This window comes from Thalassophryne amazonica, chromosome 7 (genome assembly GCF_902500255.1).
Source record: "Thalassophryne amazonica chromosome 7, fThaAma1.1, whole genome shotgun sequence".
Lineage (NCBI taxonomy): Eukaryota > Metazoa > Chordata > Actinopteri > Batrachoidiformes > Batrachoididae > Thalassophryne > Thalassophryne amazonica.
The window spans coordinates 110,814,039-110,841,463 of record NC_047109.1 but is presented as its reverse complement, the minus strand read 5'-3'; the positions used below and the strand labels follow the sequence as shown (position 1 = coordinate 110,841,463).

The 27,425-nt window shown below is 41.6% G+C and overlaps 1 protein-coding gene across 1 annotated transcript; it reads right to left on the bottom strand.

The window, feature by feature from the left end:
- Positions 1-1,618: 1,618 nt before the first annotated feature.
- hint3 (histidine triad nucleotide binding protein 3) lies at positions 1,619-11,895 on the bottom strand. Its single transcript, XM_034175342.1, has 5 exons — positions 11,711-11,895; positions 9,619-9,736; positions 7,871-7,940; positions 7,499-7,625; positions 1,619-1,877 (listed from the first exon to the last, which is right to left on the bottom strand). Exons 1-5 carry the CDS (start codon positions 11,849-11,851, stop codon positions 1,830-1,832), a joined length of 504 nt encoding a protein of 167 aa, XP_034031233.1. The 5' UTR covers positions 11,852-11,895; the 3' UTR covers positions 1,619-1,829.
- Positions 11,896-27,425: the final 15,530 nt, after the last annotated feature.

Here is a 27,425-nt window from a genome sequence, read left to right as displayed (position 1 = left end):
ATGCACTGTTTCTTTCTCTTTTTGCTCTGTATGCACCACTCTGCATTTAATCATTAGTAATCGATCTCTGCTCCCCTCCACAGCATGTCTTTTTCCTGGTTCTCTCCCTCAGCCCCAACCAGTCCCAGCAGAAGACTGCCCCTCCCTGAGCCTGGTTCTGCTGGAGGTTTCTTCCTGTTAAAAGGGAGTTTTTCCTTCCCACTGTAGCCAAGTGCTTGCTCACAGGGGGTCGTTTTGACCGTTGGGGTTTTACATAATTATTGTATGGCCTTGCCTTACAATATAAAGCGCCTTGGGGCAACTGTTTGTTGTGATTTGGCGCTATATAAAAAAATTGATTGATTGATTGATTCTTCAAAGCTAAAGGCTTAATTGATTAATTGATTTTTATGCTGTTATACAGACAAGGCTTTCAGTCAGTGTGAAACTAAACCAAACATGACCCAGATAAACTGAACCCCACTTCATTTATTGGCTTCTGCACGTGGGGAAAGTGATCAAATGAACCCGTCATGGTTCGTGAGACAGAACGTCAGCCAAAGACAACATGAAGCTGCATGTGACAGACGATACGATGTGAACAGACAAACCGGATCCAACTTGGCCCAGGTCCTACATGTCCTGTATTTTTCACAAGTGTGCTTTGTAATTTAGGCCAGCTTGTTGCTTGGATCACACTGAACTCTTATGCCCGATAAACTAACACACTGCCCCCCCCCCCCCCCACAAAAATCATATCTGCTGCTACTGTGATTTATCTAACACATATCTGTTGATTTTCACATTATTAAACATAAAATAGTAAAAAAAGTTTGTTGTGTGTGAGCCAACAATAAAATCAAAATATAAGTGACGCTATAAAGTGCACTGGAACAGATATTTAGAAGAAGCAATCTTTATTTAAATTAACATGTCCAAAAGTGCATATTTTACTAGAGTATATATTTACATTCCATTAATATATAAAGTATTATGCAGCAATTCATCCATATTACATCAAACCTCATCAATTGAACATCATGTGTTCACAAATACTCTCATTAATAACACAAATACACTAGTTCATTCTGAAAGTGTGGGTCACTGCACCATGGTGGGCTGTGAAAGTCATTAAAAATAAATATTGGACATTTTTTATTTATTTATTTTAAACTTCATTTTAGTCTCATGTTGACCTAAATTTCAATTAAAGGCCTGGATGGGCTGCAGAGAGTTTGGGGGATTTGAAAGTGGGCTGTGGTCCTCTTTAAGTTTTGCTGCTGCTATATAATTTTATAGCATCTTTTAACTGTGTTTTAGCCCTCATCAACCTCACACCTAAATGGCCATCAGGAAAGAAGAGAAATACTGTGTGCTGGTCTGTGATGTATGATTTATAGTGAATTCATTTCAAAATTTGTTTTCAGAGTGTGCCATACATTGATATGCCCCCCCCCCCCCAAAAAAAAATGAGGTGCATTGTTCCAGGCCCAATATCTGATCTGCAGAGCACTAAGGCAACCATACTTTGCAAGAAATCAATCACCCAAAGGTTTATACAGTTTGTAAAATAAAAATATGGAGATCAAACAAGATCTCTCAGCGCAGCTTGTTTCTATTCAGCAGAGAAAAAACCCAGTTTTTTTTAAAGGCTTCTTAATGATATGATCTATAGTTTAGCCCAGTTAATTTTTCTATTGTGGTGTTAGCGATAAACATCAATTATACTATAAAATGAAAAATAAAGAGCTTAGCATCGTAGCAAGTGTTTATGTTTCAAAGTACACGGAAAGAACTTCACTTTCAAGTTCAAAGTGTGGCATCAGAGGGTCTGGATCCAGATTAAGTGATTAACTGGTCTCTCCTTTAGAGTTAAGAAGTTCAATCAGCTGGTCTGCCTGCAAAACATGAATGAACACGACAGCACACATTAGACTGACAATCCAAATGAGTGTACTACTGCCTGTGTGAAGACATGAACACTCAGCTGGCCTTACAAACTCCATCTGGTGTCTTAACGTCACAGAGAATCAGAAAACACAACCACCATATATTGCGTAAAGCTTAATTACAAATGTGCTTCAGGTTTGTGGAGAAAACCTGAACAAATGCAGGATGAGTGACTTCTCAGTCTGCACACCTCTTTAGTTGCTTGGATTAGTTTAATTTTATTGGTATTCTCATTTTCATGGATATGAATCCCAGAAGATCATGGTCTATAACCAGGAAAAACCAATGCCGAATGTTCCCCCCTAAAAATCCGTCGGTCCTGCCTTCACCCTGCATGCGTCATTAGCCGCGGTTCATAGATTATCACCTTGTTTGTGCTTCAAACTGCTTCCAGTCATCATCTATCTCAATGACAGATATCTGAAGCTTTTGTACAACAATCATTTCCACATAAATTCAACATTATTTCATCATAAAAGATGGAGGAAGCGATCAGAGCACAGCTGCTAGCTGATGTGTTCAATCCGCGTCAGTCATTTCAAAGCGTCACGAAGTATTGCCTCGTTTCTGCTTAAAACTGACTTTAGAATGATTTAAGAGGTTTTACCTTTATCATCTGATGGTTAATAATTCCATTAACCCTCTGGGGCCGACACCGTCACATATGACGGCTAAGACCAAGCTTTACTAAATTATAAATAACTTTTGAATGATATGAGATAGAAACGTACTTTTATTTGCTGAAAAGTTAACGCTGCGGACTTTCTAGCCAGCCATCGGCCATCTTTGTACTCCTCACAGAAGCTGTGTGATGACATGCGCAATGTGAGTGTCCAATCGGAATTGGTTCACCGTCACATGGTTTTCCAAAATCCAATCGTAGGGCAGATTTACCTCGGTGAAAAGCCAAAGATTGTTTTCAGGAGTGATATGTTTCTAGTTGGCCGGTTTGAATAGCCCCCTGGGTGCTCCAATGAGTACATACTATTAGTACATACTCAGTGCACCCTGCGCCATTACGATCAGTTAAAGCAGGAGCACACGGAGAGCCTCTGATGACAATCTCACGTGCTCAAACAGTGTGTGTAACTACCAGGATTGCTCCACTAGTTTGCATGTGAATGTTACTGGATAACTCTGTTGCTTTCTCTGTGTAAAGCACTGTTTACCATATCAATGGACAACAAAACAAAAAGACCATTTTGTATATATTGTTCAAAATGTGCATGTGTGTGTTTGAACCTTTTTGTTGTACAGTCTTCCACACAAGACCTCAAATTACCTTTATAAAGTGTTAAAACAGTTGTTTATTATAGTTTGCTGTGTGTTTTGAATAAATGTGTGTGGAAAATTATTTTTCGCTTTATTTTTTCATTGCCTATTTTTGATTGTAAACCTTTATTACACTTATAAAATACAACAAAAACATATATATTCTGAAAGCACAGGTTGTCCTGAAAAAAAGAGACATAAAACTTGATTGTGGGATGCAGGGAGAGCTGTTAACAGCAATAATAAAACATTTATGCCAGGGAGTGAAGCTTGTGATGAAAAAAAAAAAAAAATCTAACATCTTGAAAATTCAACCATGTTGAAAACAAGACCATGCACCATGGGCTTCTGAGGTGCATAGTGTATTTTCCAGACTAAAAGTCACGGTTTTTTGTTTGTTTGTTTTTGTACTTGTTTGGTGGGCCGTGTGACTTATATTTAGAAACAACTTGTATAAAAAATACTGCATTATCATCTATGTCCACAAGATGGCACAGTCTACACTGCTCATGTGTACTAATCTGAATGAGGTACTGTCTGAATCACACTCTGGAGCAGAAGGTAGCAGTAATCCACCATTAAGCAGGATGCCAACTGCTGTAAAACAGGAAGAAGATCTGATTGAGGAGGACAGACTGGAGCATAGGGTCCTGTCCCACTGGCATTTAGGAGGATTTGCGTATGGATTGCGCACAAAATTGGCCCATATTCGCCAAACATCCGCAATATCCGTGTAACATGCCTGTATGAGTCGGCCGTCATCCGAACACGCCCGTGATCATCCGCAGAGGCACGCATGTCCGCAGCCAGGATTTTTCAGCTGTTGAGAAATCTAGATGCGGATAATATCCGCCTTACATACTCCATATATACTCAATTCATACACAATACATACTCACTCTATGCGCTGTACAACCCCTGGCAAAAATTATGGAATCACCGGCCTCAGAGGATGTTCATTCAGTTGTTTAATTTTGTAGAAAAAAAGCAGATCACAGACATGACACAAAACTAAAGTCATTTCAAATGGCAACTTTCTGGCTTTAAGAAACACTATAAGAAATCAAGAAAAAAAGATTGTGGCAGTCAGTAACGGTTACTTTTTTAGACCAAGCAGAGGAAAAAAAATATGGAATCACTCAATTCTGAGGAAAAAATTATGGAATCACCCTGTAAATTTTCATCCCCCAAATTAACACCTGCATCAAATCAGATCTGCTCATTGACATTGACCCTATGTGTCTTTTTGCAAGGAATGTTTTTGCAGTTTTTGCTCTATGGCAAGATGCATTATTATCTTGAAAAATGATTTCATCATCCCCAAACATCCTTTCAATTGTCCAAAATATCAACGTAAACTTGTGCATTTATTGATGATGTAATGACAGCCATCTCCCCAGTGCCTTTACCTGACATGCAGCCCCATAGCATCAATGACTGTGGAAATTTACATGTTCTCTTCAGGCAGTCATCTTTATAAATCTCATTGGAAAGGCACCAAACAAAAGTTCCAGCATCATCACCTTGCCCAATGCAGATTCGAGATTCATCACTGAATATGACTTTCATCCAGTCATCCACAGTCCACAATTGCTTTTCCTTAGCCCATTGTAACCTTTTTTTTCTGTTTAGGCGTTAATGATGCCTTTCGTTTAGCTTTTCTGTATGTAAATCCCATTTCCTTTAGGTGGTTTCTTACAGTTCGGTCACAGACGTTGACTCCAGTTTCCTCCCATTCGTTCATTTGTTTTGTTGTACATTTTTCGATTTTTGAGACATATTGTTTTAAGTTTTCTGTCTTGACGCTTTGATGTCTTCCTTGCTCTACCAGTATGTTTGCCTTTAACAACCTTCCCATGTTGTTTGTATTTGGTCCAGAGTTTAGACACAGCTGACTGAACAACCAACATCTTTTGCAACATTGCGTGATGATTTACTCTCTTTTAAGAGTTTGATAATCCTCTCCTCTGTTTCAATTGACATCTCCCGTGTTGGAGCCATGATTCATGTCAGTCCACTTGGTGCAACAGCTCTCCAAGGTGTGTTCACTCCTTTTTAGATGCAGACTAACAAGCAGATCTGATATGATTGCAGGTGTTAGTTTTGGGGATGAAAATTTACAGGGTGATTCCATAATTTTTTCCTCAGAATTGAGTGATTACATATTTTTTTCCTCTGCTTGGTCTAAAAAAGTAACCGTTACTGACTGCCACAATCTTTTTTTTCTTGATTTCTTATAGTGTTTCTTAAAGCCAGAAAGTTGCCATTTGAAATGACTTTAGTTTTGTGTCATGTCTGTGATCTGCTTTTTTTCTACAAAATTAAACAACTGAATGAACATCCTCCGAGGCCGGTGATTCCATAATTTTTGCCAGGGGTTGTATATCTGCCGTTAACCGCTGATATCCGCAACTGACGGGGATTTGCGGCTTGACAGCAGATGGGGACAGTGTGTAAAACAGATATATTGCGTGCCCATCATGTCCACATCACAAACTAAAATATGTTGTAGCGAATGCATGCAAACTGGCCACAAATAAAGCTTTTTTTATTACATCTGCTTTGCAGCTGATTTGCGGACAATCTGTGAATGCATAACAAACATGTCACGTAAACCCAAAGTACTATACGTGGCAGAAAGTGACATACCTGCCAGTCAGTGCCAGTCCAGCTGTGTAAATCCACAAAGACATAATAGCTGCTGCAGTCCAGGACTTTTATTTAACACCAACAAAAGGAAGAGTTGCTGTTTACCCACAACTCACTCAAAAAAACAAAACAAAACACTGTCTCACACCCTGAGCAGCTTCCCCCCTCCCGCTCCCCAAACTCATGAACAGTTAACCCTCACATGACAACATGAACATTAACTCTGTGATCAACTTGTCCAAGTCCAGCAAATGCTCCAGAGGCTGTATTGTTGGAGTGAATAGTGATGCAGACGGCCCGAGTGCACTTCTTTTATGACCGCAATGCAGATGCCATGCATGCAAAACATGCGCAATGCATTCATAATACACCCGTAATTCTGCCGTGATAATCTCAATGTGTCAGATCAGTTTCCTCACTACATGCGTTATATAACCGTGATTGTTCATCATATATTCACTATATATTATTAATATATCCGTAATTCATACTGGGAAATTTGTCATTTTTGTTGCGGACGACAACGAACGCCTGCAATTTGTATACTCAATTCATGCGCAATTAAACCTCTCCCCAGTGGGACAGGGCCCTTAGCGAATTAATTTAATTATTGTTCTCATACTGAAAGACCACCTCTTGAACAAAGAGGGAATAACCATAAAACTTGGCACCCCAGTTGTTGTACTTGTGGAAGAGCTGGAAGACAATGAGGACAGGTAGGCAAATGTAAGGCAAACTATGTTTTTAAAAACATTGAATCAAAAAAAAAAAAAATCGACTTTCTTTTAGTGAGGTAAACATGCATATGTTTATCCCAACATTGTTTTAATCCATTAAGTGGTGAAAAGAATTGGTTTATTCTTGAATTCTTTGTGCTTCCTCTAATAATAATAAATTACCTGGGGAAAACCCAGGACTAAGTGGAGAGTTTATATCTTCACACTGGCCTGGCAATGCCTCAGGATCCCACAGTCAGAGGTGGTCAATATGGCTAGGGAATGGGAAGTCTGGGGTCCTCTGCTGGAGCTGTTTCCCCCGTGACCTGATCCCGGATAAGCGGTTGAAGATGAGAGAGTATGTGGGCTTCTGCTCGCTAACATGGTGTTTACATTACACAAAATAATGTGCTAATTAAATTAATTTCCTTTCTTGTTGCATAAAGCAATAGCACCATGTTTCGGAAATAAATGTGATTTATAGACCAATGCTATGTATGTTTTCATGACACATTTTTGAACATATGCAATCAATACTTCAGTGAACATATAGTATAAAAAATATGGCATCTGTGAAAGTGAGAAGGGGCCTTTGTTCTGTGATGTTTGAACAGCACGTAGGTCTATGCAGACCCTCAGGCCTAATGCTGTCGATGTTGATACCCAGGTTCCATAGTGTGAAGTGGACCGGAGTCTGACTGCCCCTGAAAGGGATCCTAGTCCACGGCAGGTTACTTCCCTTGCTAAGGTCGGTACCCATTTACAGCTGGGTGGACTGGGACAATGCAGATCAGGTATTCTGAGGAATATTTACTGTATGCCTGACTACTTAGTGGACAAACTTGGGATTGGGCAAACTTTACTACTTTGCAGATTTAATAGAAATGCACATCTGTCCTTAAGAAGAGTGAACCAATGAAGAAGGTGTTTACCGTGATGAACCAATAGGAATTGTTTCTGTAAATAAGGCGTGACATGAAGCTCATTTGACTAGCAGGTGCCAAAACATGAAGGTGGAGGTGTGTGACAGAAGAGAATGGTGGCCAATGGAAACCAAACCTGAAGACAAAAAGGACAGGTGTTAAGCCACAAAAGTCAACTTGTGTCAGAAATGATAAATTCATGCTCACAGTACAACTGTTTACTCAGTGTAAGTGCTAAAAACTAAAGAACAGAAGAAGAATGTGAGCTACAAATGTACACCTGTCCATTTCCGTGTGTACGTAAATAACATCCTGAATCCTGACGTCAGCCATAATGTGCTAGTTTCTAACATGAAACAAAAGAGCCTATGTGTAGCTCACCTGACATCACTCATATCTGTCACATTTTTTCCCTGCAGGAGCTCCTTCCCTCTCTCAACCATCCTTTGCACTGAGTATCACAAGAGAAATGTCATCTTTTAAGTGAAATTACAACAAAGCTTTTTCATAAAGTTTGCTCTTAAATCTGTCACATGGTAAAGACCGCCACATTTTATATGGATACTGACAAAAGATAAAGGAGCCTGCAAGGTGATATGCACGCAAGTGTTACAACAACTATGTGATCACTACAATTCTGTAAATAACAGGCACAAATTTGCACTGCTAAAGCAACCACTATTGTGCTAAATGTTATTGGCATTAAATACTATTAACACATTCATTTTTTTTTTTAAATTGTGATTGATCACACTTTGCTCCATTTTATTCAGATGTCACTGACTTGGTCTGTAGATAGTGTTTTAGAGAGCAATGACTGGGTTAGATGTCTGTGCATTTGGACACTTTTTTGCAGTTTAAACAACAGCACCACATCAGATGTATTTAATATTTTTAAATAGCAGCAAGGAAAAAAAAAAAACAATCGGCGCAGCCGCAGAGCACAGGTTCGTTTATGTGGTTAAAACAGCCTCATTAATGTTTCCTCCTGTTTAGTGACACATGCAGGTAAAATACACTTTCAATACTTTCCATACCAAAGTTAACTGTCATTGTTTAATCTGTGGGAGTTTTTTCATTTACTGACACGTTTGGCTTTAATGATCGCTAGTTAACAGCATCACAGAGCTTTGACAGGCTTAAAACAGTTTAAAAAATTTTGATTCATGGTGTGTTTCATCCAGATTTTAATGTTAAATGGATAGATTTAAAAATGAAATGGCCTTGGAGCCAATAAGATAATTATTAAAGGGGTCATATTGTGCAAAATCACCTTCTACATAACATCTCCAAAGTCCCACAATTCAAAGAGTGTTTTCACAGATGTTCAACTGATTTAAGATGAATTTATGTCACAGCTTGTTTAACACCTCTGTGACATATAACAGAAATGAACCAGATCCTCTCATTTTACCTAAGAATATTACACATACACAAATATCTATGCAGCGCTTTTCCATCTGAAAATCTCTGCGGGCCCTTGGGCAAGGTCCTGAATCCCCGGTTGCTTCCAGTGTAAGTGGGTAAATTTATTGTGGGGCCACTCATTTTGAATAACTAACTCCTTTGCTTGTGAACATTCCTGTATGCAACTTTCTTCCATAGCTTTCCACCTGTAGTTTAAGTAGCTAGAGGGGGTCTTTGTTATATGCTGCCATCTAGTGGAGGTATTGATGTATGAATTAATCAGCTAACAACAAACTGATATGATTGTCTTGCTTAATGTATTTACTGAATGGGTTGCCTTAATCATTATCACAAAAATTGCTCCTCTTGAGAATTTTTTTAGGAGCCACCACTGGTAATAGCAATAACTTTTATTATAATAGTGGTTGAATAAGCTGTGTGTTCACACCCGGAAAGTTATTAAGCTACAGAGTTGAGTTCCTCATACAATTTATTAACATGACATGATGTCATATTTACAAAAAAAAGAGGCACTGGTGAATTACTACCATTTATTACACTGATGGTTGAGTTAGCTGTACATTTGAACTTGGTATTTTCACAACTATTAGAATACTAACATTTATTGTAACAACGGCTGTAACAGTGCAGTATCACAAATGATGCCAAAGTAAGATAAGAGATAAGGTGTCAATAAGGAGGTGTGGAGGGTCAAGCCATACCCAAAGGTATGTGTTCTTTGCTGAGTGATTTACAATTGCCAACGTGTGAGTTTGGGATGACCAGATAATGGTGGGGAGCTCCAGGTTTGATGTCTTGGAAGCATGAGAGTTCCTCATCCTATAGCAAAGAGTAAACACAATTTGAATGAATTAATTTATTTCAAACATGCAAAAAAATTATAAATACAATTTTAAAATTTTTAAAAAGACATCAAAAATAGTAGCAAAGTTAACAATTTAAATATTACAAATCACATGTATGAAAAGGGGCATAAGTTTTCTCTTATTTGATACCTACCCCTTCTTCCATCACAATTCTGATACAAGTCCCTATATACAACCCACACAATAACACTATAAACATATCTCCCATTTCCTATACAATGTGAATATACATGTATTTTCCCAAACTATATACAACCCATACAATACCAGTTAACACCCAGTTTTTTGTACTTCTTTTAAACTGATTAGTATTTGTACTCTGTTTTAGGTGGACGGCACAGTGGCTTAGTGGTTAGCACTGATGCCTCACAGCCAGAAGGTTGTGGGATCGCTTCCTGCCCTTTCTGTGTGGAGTTTGCAGCTCCAGCCCAAATTGTTCCACAAATTCACCCCAGAGCCTGATATGCACATACTTTTCATGGCTGATTTTTTTTTTAAGTGTAGCTCTCCTCTCAAATTCATGTACATTGTTTGGAATTACATAATTACTTTCTTTGAACATTATCTGTCGTCTTGAATAAAACAAAAACAAAAGAAAACAGCAAGTTAATGTGTTATTTGTATCCTACACTGTTTTAGCAGGAGGTGGTAATGGTAGAAAACATTTTTTTTTTTTCAAATATGCTTACGTGGTGTGTCCATAAAGTAACGGTCCTTTTTATTATTTTTTTTAAACTATATGGATTTCATTCATGTTTTTACGTCAGACATGCTTGAACCCTCGTGCGCATGCGTGAGTTTTTCCACGCCTGTTGGTGATGTCATTGGAATGAAAAGGACTTTTTTTTCCATCAGAATTTTTTCAGAAGCTGTTAGAGACTGGCACCTGGAAACCATTCGAAAAAGTTATCTGGCTTTTGGTGAAAATTTTACAGGCTTCACAGAGAATAAGGACTTTAACTACAGCTTTAAGGACCCCTTTAAGGATGGTCAGTGCGCCGCGCTCCGAGCTGCGACGTCGCGGCACAAACCACTGGATCATTTCTAAGCTGATGGCTCTGTGGATACGAAACCGTCGTGTGCTCTTTCTCTGGTTAACACAAGAGCTGGACATCAGCCATTTTCTGGCAGATTTCACTTTTAACAAAAGATTTTGTCATGGAAAGCCGCGCGGAGGCTTCGCGCGTCACGACCGATTCGCTGATGAAGCGAGACAAAGGAACACCTCCGTTTCGGAGTGTTAGAGGACAAGTTTGGACATGTCCAGCTCTCCACAAGTTCTCTTATACTCACTTGACTGGTAAGCACTGAAAGCCGAGATAGGCATGTCCATATGTGGCGTTTCCCGCAGACTTCGTGATCCAGAATTACACCAAGAAATGTATTTTCATATACTTCATACACTCATATACTTGCTCTGGGGGTTGGTAAGGTTAGACCTTACTTGTGTGAAGCATCTTGAGGCAACTTTGTTGTGATTTGGCACTATATAAATGAAAAGAAACTGAAATTGAAGACTTACTCTTTCTACATTGATATAGTCTAATGTTTGTTTTGCTTATTGACAATTTGTTGGTGCCGGACTACTGTTTTGGTCTATTCGATACCATTGTGATCATTTCCAAAATCTGCTGCAAATTCTCTCCAAACAGAAAACATTTGTGTCACCTGCAAACAAAACGAATTTCAGTATTTTTGAAACATTACAAATATAATTAATATATAATGACGTTTCTGATCTAGTGCTGACCCCCGAAGTACTCCATAAGTTATAACCACGCACTCTGATTTATATTCACCTAATTTAACGTATTTTTAAAGTCTGAGAGTAGCATTTGTTTCGATGCTAATTAGCCGCTTGGAAGCAGGCTAATGCTAATCAGATAGCTAGGCTCAGAGTGTTACTGAATTAACATGGTATTCTCACGCAATGAAGAAGTTCCGTGCCAATTTCATTATTTGCGATCCTGCAGAAGATACACTTCTTCTCGTATCCTTCAGGTGGGACGCTGTTTGTTGCTCTAACAGGAGCAAGTTGTGGTTGTGGTGGAACCTCCACTGTCGCCATGACGGTAAGTGACTGTCACAGGCCAGAGTAGTCGAGCCATGACGCAATCGTCGAGCACATACAAGACAATTGTCGATCACGATATTTACACCAGAGGGCGACATTGTTCCACATTGTAATTCATTTTTTACTAGTAAAAACAAAACAAAACAAACAAATGTTCTTTCCTTGATGAAGCACCTCTCAAAAGCTAGATATCGTCTAATTTCTACTTTTGAATGCAGAGAAGACTAATGGTTGTTATTAACCCCTATAGACAGAGACAACTGTCTATAGGGGTTTGCATTTTATTTTATTTTACTTTATTTTATGTTTATTTAGTTGTACATATACTCTGAACAATTTATTGTTAAATTTTCCATCCGTCCATCCATCCATTTTCTTCCGCTTTATCCGGAGTCGGGTCACGGGGACAACAGCTCAAGCAAAGCCGCCCAGACCTCCCGATCCACACACACCTCCCCCAACTCCTCCGGGGGAACCCCGAGGCGTTCCCAAGCCAGCCGAGAGATGTAGTCCCTCCAGCGTGTTCTGGGTCTTCCCCGGGGCCTCCTCCCAATGGGACGTGCCCGGAACACCTCTCCAGCGAGGCGTCCAGATGCCCGAGCCACCTCAACTGACTCCTTTCGACGTGGAGGAGCAGCAGCTCAACTCCGAGCTCCTCCCGAGTGACCGAGCTCCTCACCCTATCTCTAAGGGAGCGCCCAGCCACCCTGCGGAGGAAACTCATCTCGGCCGCATGTACTCGCGATCTCATTCTTTTGGTCATGAGCCAAATCTCATGACCATAGGTGTGGATGAGAACATAGATCGATCGGTAAATCGAGAGCTTTGCCCCCCTACTCAGCTCTCTCTTCACCAGGACGGTCCGATACAGCGACCGCATCACTGCAGATGCTGCACCGATCTGTCTATTGATCTCACGCTCCATCCATCACTCACTCGTGAACAAGACCCCGAGATACTTAAACTCCTCCACTTGAGGCAAGGACACTCCACCGACCTGAAGAGGGCGAAGCACCTTTTTCCGGTCGAGAACCATGGCCTCGGATTTGGAGGTGCTGAACTGCCCCAGTGCATGCTGAAGGTCCTGATTTGACCAAGCCAACAGAACCACATCATCCGCAAACAGCAGAGACGAGATTCTGTGGTTCCCAAACCAGACCCCCTCTACACCCTGGCTGCGCCTAGAAATTCTGTCCATAAAAATAATGAACAGAACCGGTGACAAAGGGCAGCCCTGGCAGAGGCCAACGTGCACTGGAAACAGGTTTGACTTACTACCGGCAATGCGAACCAAGCTCCTGCTGCGGTCGTACAGGGACCGGATAGCCCTTAGCAAAGGACCCCGGATGCTGTACTCCCGGAGCACTCCCCACAGGGTGCCCCGAGGGACACGGTCGAACGCCTTCTCCAGATCCACAAAACACATGTGGACTGGTTGGGCAAACTCAACTTTCAACAACTTTTTTTTTATATAGCGCCAAATCACAACAAACAGTTGCCCCAAGGCGCTCTATATTGTAAGGCAAGGCCATACAATAATTATGAAAAACCCCAACGGTCAAAACGACCCCCTATGAGCAAGCACTTGGCTACAGTGGGAAGGAAAAACTCCCTTTTAACAGGAAGAAACCTCCAGCAGAACCAGGCTCAGGGAGGGGCAGTCTTCTGCTGAGACTGGTTGGGGCTGAGGGAAAGAACCAGGAAAAAGACATGCTGTGGAGGGGGGCAGAGATCGATCACTAATGATTAAATGCAGAGTGATGCATACGGAGCAAAAAGAGAAAGAAACAGTGCATCATGGGAACCCCCCCACAGTCTACGTCTAAAGCAGCATAACCAAGGGATGGTCCAGGGTCACCTGATCCAGCCCTAACTATAAGCCTTAGCGAAAAGGAAAGTTTTAAGCCTAATCTTAAAAGTAGAGAGGGTATCTGTCTCCCTGATCTGAATTGGGAGCTGGTTCCACAGGAGAGGAGCCTGAAAGCTGAAGGCTCTGCCTCCCATTCTACTCTTACAAACCCTAGGAACTACAAGTAAGCCTGCAGTCTGAGAGCGAAGCGCTCTAATGGGGTAATATGGTACTACGAGGTCCCTAAGATAAGATGGGACCTGATTATTCAAAACCTTATAAGTAAGAAGAAGAATTTTAAATTCTATTCTAGAATTAACAGGAAGCCAATGAAGAGAGGCCAACACGGGTGAGATATGCTCTCTCCTGCTATTCCCCGTCAGTACTCTAGCTGCAGCATTCTGAACCAACTGAAGGCTTTTTAGGGAACTTTTAGGACAACCTGATAATAATGAATTACAGTAGTCCAGCCTAGAGGAAATAAATGCATGAATTAGTTTTTCAGCATCACTCTGAGACAAGACCTTTCTGATTTTAGAGATATTGCGTAAATGCAAAAAGGCAGTCCTACATATTTGTTTAATATGCGCTTTGAATGACATATCCTGATCAAAAATGACTCCAAGATTTCTCACAGTATTACTAGAGGTCAGGGAAATGCCAACCAGAGTAAAGATCTGGTTAGACACCATGCTTCTAAGATTTGTGGGGCCAAGTACAATAACTTCAGTTTTATCTGAGTTTAAAAGCAGGAAATTAGAGGTCATCCATGTCTTTATGTCTGTAAGACAATCCTGCAGTTTAGCTAATTGGTGTGTATCCTCTGGCTTCATGGATAGATAAAGCTGGGTATCATCTGCGTAACAATGAAAATTTAAGCAATACCGTCTAATAATACTGCCTAAGGGAAGCATGTATAAAGTGAATAAAATTGGTCCTAGCACAGAACCTTGTGGAACTCCATAATTAACTTTAGTCTGTGAAGAAGATTCCCCATTTACATGAACAAATTGTAATCTATTAGACAAATATGATTCAAACCACCGCAGCGCAGTGCCTTTAATACCTATGACATGCTCTAATCTCTGTAATAAAATTTTATGGTCAACAGTATCAAAAGCAGCACTGAGGTCCAACAGAACAAGCACAGAGATAAGTCCACTGTCCGAAGCCATAAGAAGATCATTTGTAACCTTCACTAATGCTGTTTCTGTACTATGATGAATTCTAAAACCTGACTGAAACTCTTCAAATAGACCATTCCTCTGCAGGTGATCAGTTAGCTGTTTTACAACTACCCTCTCAAGAATCTTTGAGAGAAAAGGAAGGTTGGAGATTGGCCTATAATTAGCTAAGATAGCTGGGTCAAGTGATGGCTTTTTAAGTAATGGTTTAATTACTGCCACCTTAAAAGCCTGTGGTACATAGCCAACTAACAAAGATAGATTGATCATATTTAAGATTGAAGCATTAAATAATGGTAGGACTTCCTTGAGCAGCCTGGCAGGAATGGGGTCTAATAAACATGTTGATGGTTTGGATGAAGTAACTAATGAAAATAACTCAGACAGAACAATCGGAGAGAAAGAGTCTAACCAAATACCGGCATCACTGAAAGCAGCCAAAGATAACGATACATCTTTGGGATGGTTATGAGTAATTTTTTCTCTAATAGTCAAAATTTTGTTAGCAAAGAAAGTCATGAAGTCATTACTAGTTAAAGTTAATGGAATACTCAGCTCAATAGAGCTCTGACTCTTTGTCAGCCTGGCTACAGTGCTGAAAAGAAACCTGGGGTTGTTCTTATTTTCTTCAATTAGTGATGAGTAGAAAGATGTCCTAGCTTTACGGAGGGCTTTTTTATAGAGCAACAAACTCTTTTTCCAGGCTAAGTGAAGATCTTCTAAATTAGTGAGACGCCATTTCCTCTCCAACTTACGGGTTATCTGCTTTAAGCTACGAGTTTGTGAGTTATACCATGGAGTCAGACACTTCTGATTTAAAGCTCTCTTTTTCAGAGGAGCTACAGCATCCAAAGTTGTCTTCAATGAGGATGTAAAACTATTGACGAGATACTCTAACTCCCTTACAGAGTTTAGGTAGCTACTCTGCTCTGTGTTGGTATATGACATTAGAGAACATAAAGAAGGAATCATATCCTTAAACCTAGTTACAGCGCTTTCTGAAAGACTTCTAGTGTAATGAAACTTATTCCCCACTGCAGGGTAGTCCATCAGGGTAAATGTAAATGTTATTAAAAAATGATCAGACAGAAGGGAGTTTTCAGGGAATACTGTTAAGTCTTCTATTTCCATACCATAAGTCAGAACAAGATCTAAGATATGATTAAAGTGGTGGGTGGACTCATTTACTTTTTGAGCAAAGCCAATAGAGTCTAATAATAGATTAAATGCAGTGTTGAGGCTGTCATTCTCAGCATCTGTGTGGATGTTAAAATCGCCCACTATAATTATCCTATCTGAGCTAAGCACTAAGTCAGACAAAAGGTCTGAAAATTCAGAGAAACTCACAGTAACGACCAGGTGGACGATAGATAATAACAAATAAAACTGGTTTTTGGGACTTCCAATTTGGATGGACAAGACTAAGAGACAAGCTTTCAAATGAATTAAAGCTCTGTCTAGGTTTTTGATTAATTAATAAGCTGGAATGGAAGATTGCTGCTAATCCTCCGCCCCGGCCCGTGCTACGAGCATTCTGACAGTTAGTGTGACTCGGGGGTGTTGACTCATTTAAACTAACATATTCATCCTGCTGTAACCAGGTTTCTGTTAGGCAGAATAAATCAATACGTTGATCAATTATTATATCATTTACCAACAGGGACTTAGAAGAGAGAGACCTAATGTTTAATAGACCACATTTAACTGTTTTAGTCTGTGGTGCAGTTGAAGGTGCTATATTATTTTTTCTTTTTGAATTTTTATGCTTAAATAGATTTTTGCTGGTTATTGGTAGTCTGGGAGCAGGCACCGTCTCTACGGGGATGGGGTAATGCGGGGATGGCAGGGGGAGAGAAGCTGCAGAGAGGTGTATAAGACCACAGCTCTGCCTCCTGGTCCCAACGCTAGACAGTCACAGTTTGGAGGATCCAAGAAAATTGGCCAGATTTCTAGAAATGAGAGCTGCTCCATCCAAAGTGGGATGGATGCCGTCTCTCTTAACAAGACCAGGTTTTCCCCAGAAGCTTTGCCAATTATCTATGAAGCCCACCTCATTTTTTGGACATCACTCAGACAGCCAGCAATTCAAGGAGAACATGCGGCTAAACATGTCACTCCCGGTCTGATTGGGGAGGGGCCCAGAGAAAACAACAGAGTCCGACATTGTTTTTGCAAAGTTACACACCGATTTAATGTTAATTTTAGTGACCTCCGATTGGCGTAACCGAGTGTCATTACTGCCGACGTGAATTACAATCATTTTTATTTTTTTTTTAGCACTGTTGTCGTGCGTTACCTGTGCTGCTCCACAGCGTGTTTAGTCGATTTTTATTTTATTTTAGCACCGTTGTCGTGCGTTCGCTGTTGTCGTGCGTTACCTGTGCTGCTTCATGGCCTGTCTGGTGCCTTAATTAAGGCACTCCTTCTGCTGAATCACCTCTAAATTATTTACACATTATTCACTTTGTGTGTTTTTAGGAATCCGCTAGCTTAGCGTAGCTACTAGCTCTTAGCCGTTTTAGCATGGCGGCTTCTCCTGTCTCTCCCGTACTTTTCTGCTCTGGGTGTGAAATGTTTAGTTATTCCTCGGCCTCTTTTAGCAGTAACGGTACATGTAATAAGTGCAGCTTATTCGTAGCTTTGGAGGCCAGGCTGGGCGAATTGGAGGCTCGGCTCCGCACCGTGGAAAATTCTACAGCTAGCCAGGCCCCTGTAGTCGGTGCGGACCAAGGTAGCTTAGCCGCCGTTAGTTCCCCCCTGGCAGACCCCGTGCAGTCGGGAAGGCAGGCTGACTGGGTGACTGTGAGGAGGAAGCGTAGCCCTAAACAGAAGCCCCGTGTACACCGTCAACCCGTTCACATCTCTAACCGTTTTTCCCCACTCGACGATACACTCGCCGAGGATCAAACTCTGGTTATTGGCGACTCTGTTTTGAGAAATGTGAAGTTAGCGACACCAGCAACCATTGTCAATTGTCTTCCGGGGGCCAGAGCAGGCGACATCGAAGGACATTTGAAATTGCTGGCTAAGGCTAAGCGTAAATTTGGTAAGATTGTAATTCACGTCGGCAGTAATGACACTCGGTTACGCCAATCGGAGGTCACTAAAATTAACATTGAATCGGTGTGTAACTTTGCAAAAACAATGTCGGACTCTGTTGTTTTCTCTGGGCCCCTCCCCAATCAGACCGGGAGTGACATGTTTAGCCGCATGTTCTCCTTGAATTGCTGGCTGTCTGAGTGGTGTCCAAAAAATGAGGTGGGCTTCATTGATAATTGGCAAAGCTTCTGGGGAAAACCTGGTCTTGTTAGGAGAGACGGCATCCATCCCACTTTAGAGGGAGCAGCTCTCATTTCTAGAAATCTGGCCAATTTTTTGGGATCCTCCAAACTGTGACTGTCTAGCGTTGGGACCAGGAGGCAGAGCTGTGGTCTTATACACCTCTCTGCAGCTTCTCTCCCCCTGCCATCCCCCTATTACCCCATCCCTGTAGAGACGGTGCCTGCTCCCAGACCACCAATAACTAGCAAAAATCTATTTAAGCATAAAAATTCAAAAAGAAAAAATAATATAGCACCTTCAATTGCACCACAGACTAAAACAGTTAAATGTGGTCTATTAAACATTAGGTCTCTTTCTTCTAAGTCCCTGTTGGTAAATGATATAATAATTGATCAACGTATTGATTTATTCTGCCTAACAGAAACTTGGTTACAGCAGGATGAATATGTTAGTTTAAATGAGTCAACACCCCCGAGTCACACTAACTGTCAGAATGCTCGTAGCACGGGCCGGGGCGGAGGATTAGCAGCAATCTTCCATTCCAGCTTATTAATTAATCAAAAACCTAGACAGAGCTTTAATTCATTTGAAAGCTTGTCTCTTAGTCTTGTCCATCCAAATTGGAAGTCCCAAAAACCAGTTTTATTTGTTATTATCTATCGTCCACCTGGTCGTTACTGTGAGTTTCTCTGTGAATTTTCAGACCTTTTGTCTGACTTAGTGCTTAGCTCAGATAAGATAATTATAGTGGGCGATTTTAACATCCACACAGATGCTGAGAATGACAGCCTCAACACTGCATTTAATCTATTATTAGACTCTATCGGCTTTGCTCAAAAAGTAAATGAGTCCACCCACCACTTTAATCATATTTTAGATCTTGTTCTGACTTATGGTATGGAAATAGAAGACTTAACAGTATTCCCTGAAAACTCCCTTTTGTCTGATCATTTTTTAATAACATTTACATTTACCCTGATGGACTACCCTGCAGTGGGGAATAAGTTTCATTACACTAGAAGTCTTTCAGAAAGCGCTGTAACTAGGTTTAAGGATATGATTCCTTCTTTATGTTCTGTAATGTCATATACCAACACAGAGCAGAGTAGCTACCTAAACTCTGTAAGGGAGTTAGAGTATCTTGTCAATAGTTTTACATCCTCATTGAAGACAACTTTGGATGCTGTAGCTCCTCTGAAAAAGAGAGCTTTAAATCAGAAGTGTCTGACTCCGTGGTATAACTCACAAACTCGTAGCTTAAAGCAGATAACCCGTAAGTTGGAGAGGAAATGGCGTCTCACTAATTTAGAAGATCTTCACTTAGCCTGGAAAAAGAGTTTGTTGCTCTATAAGAAAGCCCTTCGTGAAGCTAGGACATCTTTCTACTCATCACTAATTGAAGAAAATAAGAACAACCCCAGGTTTCTTTTCAGCACTGTAGCCAGGCTGACAAAGAGTCAGAGCTCTATTGAGCTGAGTATTCCATTAACTTTAACTAGTAATGACTTCATGACTTTCTTTGCTAACAAAATTTTGACTATTAGAGAAAAAATTACTCATAACCATCCCAAAGATGTATCGTTATCTTTGGCTGCTTTCAGTGATGCCGGTATTTGGTTAGACTCTTTCTCTCCGATTGTTCTGTCTGAGTTATTTTCATTAGTTACTTCATCCAAACCATCAACATGCTTATTAGACCCCATTCCTGCCAGGCTGCTCAAGGAAGTCCTACCATTATTTAATGTTTCAATCTTAAATATGATCAATCTATCTTTGTTAGTTGGTTATGTACCACAGGCCTTTAAGGTGGCAGTAATTAAACCATTACTTAAAAAGCCATCACTTGACCCAGCTATCTTAGCTAATTATAGGCCAATCTCCAACCTTCCTTTTCTCTCAAAGATTCTTGAGAGGATAGTTGTAAAACAGCTAACTGATCACCTGCAGAGGAATGGTCTATTTGAAGAGTTTCAGTCAGGTCAGAATTCATCATAGTACAGAAACAGCATTAGTGAAGGTTACAAATGATCTTCTTATGGCTTCGGACAGTGGACTTATCTCTGTGCTTGTTCTGTTGGACCTCAGTGCTGCTTTTGATACTGTTGACCATAAAATTTTATTACAGAGATTAGAGCATGTCATAGGTATTAAAGGCATTGCGCTGCGGTGGTTTGAATCATATTTGTCTAATAGATTACAGTTTGTTCATGTAAATGGGGAATCTTCTTCACAGACTAAAGTTAATTATGGAGTTCCACAAGGTTCTGTGCTAGGACCAATTTTATTCACTTTATACATGCTTCCCTTGGGCAGTATTATTAGACGGTATTGCTTAAATTTTCATTGTTACGCAGATGATACCCAGCTTTATCTATCCATGAAGCCAGAGGATACGCACCAATTAGCTAAACTGCAGGATTGTCTTACAGACATAAAGACATGGATGACCTCTAATTTCCTGCTTTTAAACTCAGATAAAACTGAAGTTATTGTACTTGGCCCCACAAATCTTAGAAGCATGGTGTCTAACCAGATCGTTACTCTGGATGGCATTTCCCTGATCTCTAGTAATACTGTGAGAAATCTTGGAGTTATTTTTGATCAGGATATGTCATTCAAAGCGCATATTAAACAAATATGTAGGACTGCCTTTTTGCATTTACGCAATATCTCTAAAATCAGAAAGGTCTTGTCTCAGAGTGATGCTGAAAAACTAATTCATGCATTTGTTTCCTCTAGGCTGGACTATTGTAATTCATTATTATCAGGTTGTCCTAAAAGTTCCCTAAAAAGCCTTCAGTTGGTTCAGAATGCTGCAGCTAGAGTACTGACGGGGACTAGCAGGAGAGAGCATATCTCACCCGTGTTGGCCTCCCTTCATTGGCTTCCTGTTAATGCTAGAATAGAATTCAAAATTCTTCTTCTTACTTATAAGGTTTTGAATAATCAGGTCCCATCTTATCTTAGGGACCTCGTAGTACCATATTACCCCATTAGAGCGCTTCGCTCTCAGACTGCGGGCTTACTTGTAGTTCCTAGGGTTTGTAAGAGTAGAATGGGAGGCAGAGCCTTCAGCTTTCAGGCTCCTCTCCTGTGGAACCAGCTCCCAATTCAGATCAGGGAGACAGATACCCTCTCTACTTTTAAGATTAGGCTTAAAACTTTCCTTTTCGCTAAGGCTTATAGTTAGGGCTGGATCGGGTGACCCTGGACCATCCCTTGGTTATGTTGCTTTAGACGTAGACTGTGTTTCATAATTATTGTATGGCCTTGCCTTGCAATGTGGAGCGCCTTGGGGCAACTGTTTGTTGTGATTTGGCGCTATACAAGAAAAAAGTTGATTGATTGATTGATAGTTGGAACACACCCTCCGGTTCCCCTTCTTAAACAGAGGGACAACCACCCCGGTCTGCCAATCCACAGGCACTGTCCCCGATCGCCACGCAATGTTGCAGAGGCATGTCAGTCAAGACAGTCCCACAGCATCCAGAGACTTAAGGTACTCAGGACGGATTTCATCCACCCCAGGAGCCTTGCCACCGAGGAGCTTTCTAACCACGTCAGTGACTTCGGCCTGGGTAATGGATGAGTCCGCCTCTGAGTCCCCAGTCTCTGCTTCCTCTTCGAAAGACGTGACGATGGGATTGAGAAGATCCTTGAAGTACTCCTTCCACCGCCCGACAACATCCCCAGTCAGGGTCAACAGCTCCCCACCCGCACCGTAAACAGTGCTGGTGGAGAGCTGCTTCCGCCTCTTGAGGCGTGGGATGGTTTGCCAGAATCTCTTCGAGGCCGACCGATAGTCCTCCTCCATGGCCTCCCCGAACTCCTCCCAGACCCGAGTTTTTGCCTCTGCGACTGCACAGGCTGCGGCACGCTTGGCCTGCCGGTACCTGTCAGCTGCCTCTGGGGTCCCACCTACCAACAAAGATAAGTAGGACTCCTTCTTCAGCTTGACGCCATCCTTACTTCCGGTGTCCACCACCGGGTTCGGGGATTGCCGCCACGACAGGCACCAGAGACCTTGTGACCACAGCTACGAGCGGCCGCATTGACAAGGTGGATAATCTGGTCCACTCGGACTCCATGTCTCCAACCTCCCCCGGGATCTGGGAGAAGCTCTCCCAGAGGTGGGAGTTGAAGACCTCGCTGACAGAGGGTTCTGCCAGTCATTCCCAGCAGACCCTCACGATATGTTTGGGCCTGCCAGGTCTGACCAGCTTCCTCCCCTCCCAGCAAATCCAACTCACCACCAGGTGGTGATCGGTCGACAGCTCTGCCCCTCTCTTCACTCGAGTGTCCGAGACACATGGCTGAAGGTTAGATGATACGACTACAAAGTCGATCATCAGTCGATCATCAGTCGATCATCGATCTCCGGCTCAGGGTGTCCTGGTGCAACGTGCACTTATGGACACCCTTGTGCTCGAACATGGTGTTCGTGATGGACAAACTGTGACTAGTACAGAAGTCCAACAACTGAACACCACTCGGGTTCAGATCGGGGAGGCCGTGCTTCCCAATCACCCCCCTCCAGGTCTCACTGTCGCCGCCCACGTGGGCGTTGAAATCCCCCAGGAGAACAATGGAGTACCTAGTTGGAGCGCTATCTAGTACCCCTCCCAGGGATTCCAGGAAGGTTGGGTACTCTGCACTGCTGCTCGGCCCGTAGGCTAAGACAACGGTGAGAGATCTGTCCCCAACCTGAAGGCGTAGGGACGCGATCCTCTCGTTCACCGGAATGACATTACATTTTACAGTTACTTTATACAGTAAGTTGGTTCCACTCCTCCAGCCAATGCAAAGGAGTCGATATCGGGTTATTTGGTCACGTGACTTTTAGTCAGGATTCTGACATTTTGCTGATTGGCTGAGACACGGCACTCTCTGATTGGCTGCAGCCTTTGTTTATAATGTAGCACTGGTACCACAGTCTCTGGAGGAGTGGAACCAACTTACATTTTCGGCGGTTATGCCACAGCCAATCACTGAGCGTGGCGTGATAGCCAATAGCGGCTGACATATCAGATGGACCAATTACAGCCATGTTTTTAAAAACACGCTACCAGTCTCTTTGTATAAGAGACTGTGGTACCAGTGCTACTTTATACACTTACTTCATTAGTAGCTGTGGATAACTTGTCAGCACCTGCTGAATGTAATTAATAAAGTAACTAGTAATCTAACTTGGTTATTTTCAAGATTGAGTACTCAAAAAATAACTATTAGTTACTTTGCTGATTACTCAATCTTAAGGGTAACCAATTTAGATTACTAGTTACCTTATTAGTTACATTATTAGTTGCAAGTTGTCGGCAGCTGCTAATAAAGTAACTGCATAAAGCTGCTAATGAAGTAACTGTAAAAAGTATCTAATAAATTAACTTTTCAAAGTAACTGTGGCAACACTGCTCTCCGGTCACAGAGGGGTTCGCTGTTCCTGTGACGTTAACTCGGGTACCTCGGGTTGCTCAATTTCCTCATTGGTTTCCGAGTGAAAATTTCAATTCAAGACATTTGTTCCTGAGCTAGAGGTCAAAATCTACGAACGTCCGAGAGTTCTGAAAGCAGTATTTACTCCAAGTTAATGTTTTTAACCTTTAGTATTCAAGAAAAAAATGCCCTGAACAAAAGTTGCTGACAGCTGGCAATTGGTTTTTTGACAGTGTGCTGAGCTTTATCAGTCTTAACATACTGTACTGCAGGGGTGGCCAAGTTTGGTCCTCAAGAGCTACCTTCCTGACACTCTTAGTTGTCTCCCTGCTCCAACACACCTGAACCCAATGAAAGGCTCCTTAAAAGTCTGCTAATGAGTCTTTCATTGGATTCAGGTGTGTTGGAGCAGGGAGACAATTAAGAGTGTCAGGAAGGTAGCTCTTGAGGACCAAACTTGGCCACCCCTGCTGTACCGGAAAGATGTGGTAGATTTGAAAATGTGGTGTGTGTACAGTCCCTGTGATTAGGACGGTTTTTTGCCGTAAAACAATGGCATCTTTTTCTGCACCTACAAGCCGACTGGGGGTTTTCGAGTGAATTTCCTTTTGTACCTGTTTTGTGGGTATTGAATGCACACAGTGGTTTTCCTCTCACAGCCCAGTGACAGTTTGCCTGCAAACGTGTGATTTTCTTTGCTTATAAGAAAATGCATAGTTTACATACACCTTAGTGAAAAATGGTAAAAGTTGATTTTCCTGACTGGCTGCACATATTCCATTGTATGAAACAATATCTATGTTGTCTATTACAGTATGTCTCTTTTATATAAAGTTGCTACAAGATAGATTTATTTCAGTTTTTATTTGTTGTGTGAAATTTTCAGTTCGTCAAAGATTCACATACACCAACATGAACAGCTCTTTAAACATCGTGGAGGATTGCAGAAGATTCCACCAGTTAGTGGAGTTACTAGATTTTGGTTCATTTGGAAACCTTTGACTGTGTTTAAGGACCTACCTGTAGAACCTGCACCGTTTTGCATTTAAGTACTATTATGTAAGTCTGATATAGGCGCTGCAGCCCACTGGTGCCTGTTCTTACCCCAGTATTCCTTGTCTATGCAAAATGGTTACCCTTTAAAATCTGATGTAATGAATGAAATGTGAAAAAAAAAAAATCTGTCCTGTGACTATTATTTTTATTATAACTTTGCATGGAAATAAATGCTGGCTGTCTGATAAATGGACTGCATTTATACAGCACTTTCCCATCTATATCACAAGCTCAAATTGCTTTGCAGTAATGCCTCACATTCATCCAGTGTTGTAATGTAAGAAAGTAGAAATACTTCATCACTTTACTTAAGTAGAATTTTGAAATATCTGTACTTTATGTAGCGGGGTGAAGGTCCCGGGTCCTAATTGAAAAGACGTTCCTGCTAGCTTGACCTGGGGGTATTCCCCTTTGGCTGACCTGGTAGAGGAATGGTCTTTAGTGCGAGCCGTTCAGGTTCGACCCCACCGCCGTCCCGGCCACAAAGGTCCTGCGGTCACAATCTGGCGTCACAAACAGGATGTGGGTAGTCACACAACATGCTTAAATGCACCTGTGACTTCGGGACAAAGTCAAAAATGGTGGGGAGATATGTAGCTGGATGAAGGTCCCGGGTCCTGATTGAAAAGACGTACCCGCTACCTTGACCTGGGGGTATTCCCCTTTGGCTGACCTGGTAGAGGAATGGTCTTTATTGCGAGCTGTTCGGGTTCCATCCCACCACCGTCCCAGCCACAAAGGTCCTGCGGTCACAATCTGGCATCACGAACAGGATGTGGGTAGTCACACAACATGCTTAAATGCACCTGTGACTTCGGGACAAAGTCAAAAATGGTGGGGCGATATGTAGCAGGATGAAGGTCCCAGGTCCTGATTGAAAAGACGTTCCCGCTACCTTGACCTGGGGGGAATTCCCCTTTGGCTGACCTGGTAGAGGAATGGTCTTTAGTGCGAGCCGTTAGTTACATTTCTGGCGACTTTCACTTTTACTCCACTACATTTCCACAATAAAATGTATACTTTTATTCCGGTACATTTCCCTTAAACATCTTCATTATGTGTTAGTGCAATATAAAAGTAGAAGAAATTTGTTTGCAGAGATGACAGTAGGCTGGAGTGCAGCAGTACACCATACCAGGAAGACAGTCCAGTCTTCAGCTGGAGCGGGGGGGTGGGGGTGGCAGGGGGAATGCCTTTCACCCCTGCAGCATCAAGGGCCATGTTTGACAGAAAACAAGTTTAAAAGACAAAAAAAATTAAGGATGACAGGCTGAATCTGTGTCCCCGCTGAGGAAGAGCAGACTGTAGAGGGTGAAAACCATCTGTGCTCTGGACTCCAAATGTGCACACGCTGATGCAGACACACATACACACAGATGGGCTCCCACTGGAGTCTAGCGCACAGTCGAAGTTAACACACACTTAAGGGGAAAACTTAAGTTCCGACAAAACTGGCTGGTGTGGTTGTTCCGTTTTATTTTATTTAAAATTTTTGCGGAGAAGCGCTGCGTAAAAGCGGTGCCGCATTTTGTATTCAAGTTTCTGTGTAGATTTACCTCACGTGATAAACCAAATATCATTTTCAGGAGTGATATCTTACTTGTTGGCCCATTTGAATAGCTCCCTAACTCCTCCAATGTGCCCTGCACCATTACGCACAGCGAAAGTGAAAGCAGACGGAGAGCCTGGCATGACAATCTCACATGCTCAAACAAAGAGTGTGTAACTATCAGGATTGCTCCACTAGCTTGCACTTGAATGTTACTGGATTACTCTGTGGCTCTCTCCCTCTGGCATAAAGCACTGTTTGCCATATCAATGAGGTGAGGGAGAGGGCCGCTGATCAGACTGTAAGGAACCAAAGTGTGAAATGAAAGCTGCTTGCAGAGTCAGACAGAAGACTCCAAAACATAGTAGAAATAGAAATTTGTGATGTGACCTTTGTGTAATAGCAGACAGAAATTGCTTTAGTTGAAGACAAACAAAACGCATAGACCATTTTGCATATATTGTTCAAAATGTGCATTTGTGTTTATTGTTTGAACTTTTTTGTTTTACAGTCTTTCACACAAGACCTCAAACCTTACCTTTATAAAGTGTCAAAACAGTTGTTTATTATAGTTTGCTGTGTGTTTTGAATAAATGTGTGTGGAAAATTATTTTCTGCTTTACTTTTTCCTTTGTTATTTCTGATTGTAAACCTTTATTACACTTATAAAACACAACAAAAGCATATATATTATGAAAGAACAGGTTGTCCTGAAAAAAGAGACATAAAACTAGGGCTGCAACAACGAATTGATAAAATCGATAAAATTCGATTACGACAGGCGTTGGCAACACATTGCGTCACCGATGCGTTGTGTCGAGCGATTATGGCGCCAGAATAGACCAGTGCACAGAGCAGATCAGACGCTGTTTCGTAGAAGAACTACACACTTAGAATATGGCAGAAGCTAGAAGACAGAAGAAAGTCAAGACATCAAAAATGTGGGAGCACTTTACGTTAACGCAAAGACGTTTGTTAACTGCAACATTTGCAAGTCGGACCTCGCATGGCACGGGAGTACGACGGTAATGATGCATCTCAAATGAAAGCATGTCGGAGTCATCAACGAGGAAGGGGAGAGCTCAGTGTCTGGGCAAGTTAACAAATCTTTAATCATTCTTTTTGTTTAAGCAGTCGTAACGTCTCAGTATGACAAGTCAGGCAGTGATATGAAGCTAGTCAGGCTCAGGCTGTCTGCGTGTCTCCCAGAGCAGT

What these genes read in the sequence shown, in the direction of transcription:
- hint3 (XM_034175342.1), bottom strand. Translation starts at nt 11,851, where the DNA reads ATGGCGACAGTGGAGGTTCCACCACAACCACAACTTGCTCCTGTTAGA. An exon ending in GCACGGAACTTCTTCATTGC is followed by an intron (nt 9,737 to 11,710) that starts GTGAGAATACCA and finishes TCTTTGCTATAG; the next exon opens with GATGAGGAACTCTCATGCTT. An exon ending in CAAAGAACACATACCTTTGG is followed by an intron (nt 7,941 to 9,618) that starts GTATGGCTTGAC and finishes TGTGATACTCAG; the next exon opens with TGCAAAGGATGGTTGAGAGA.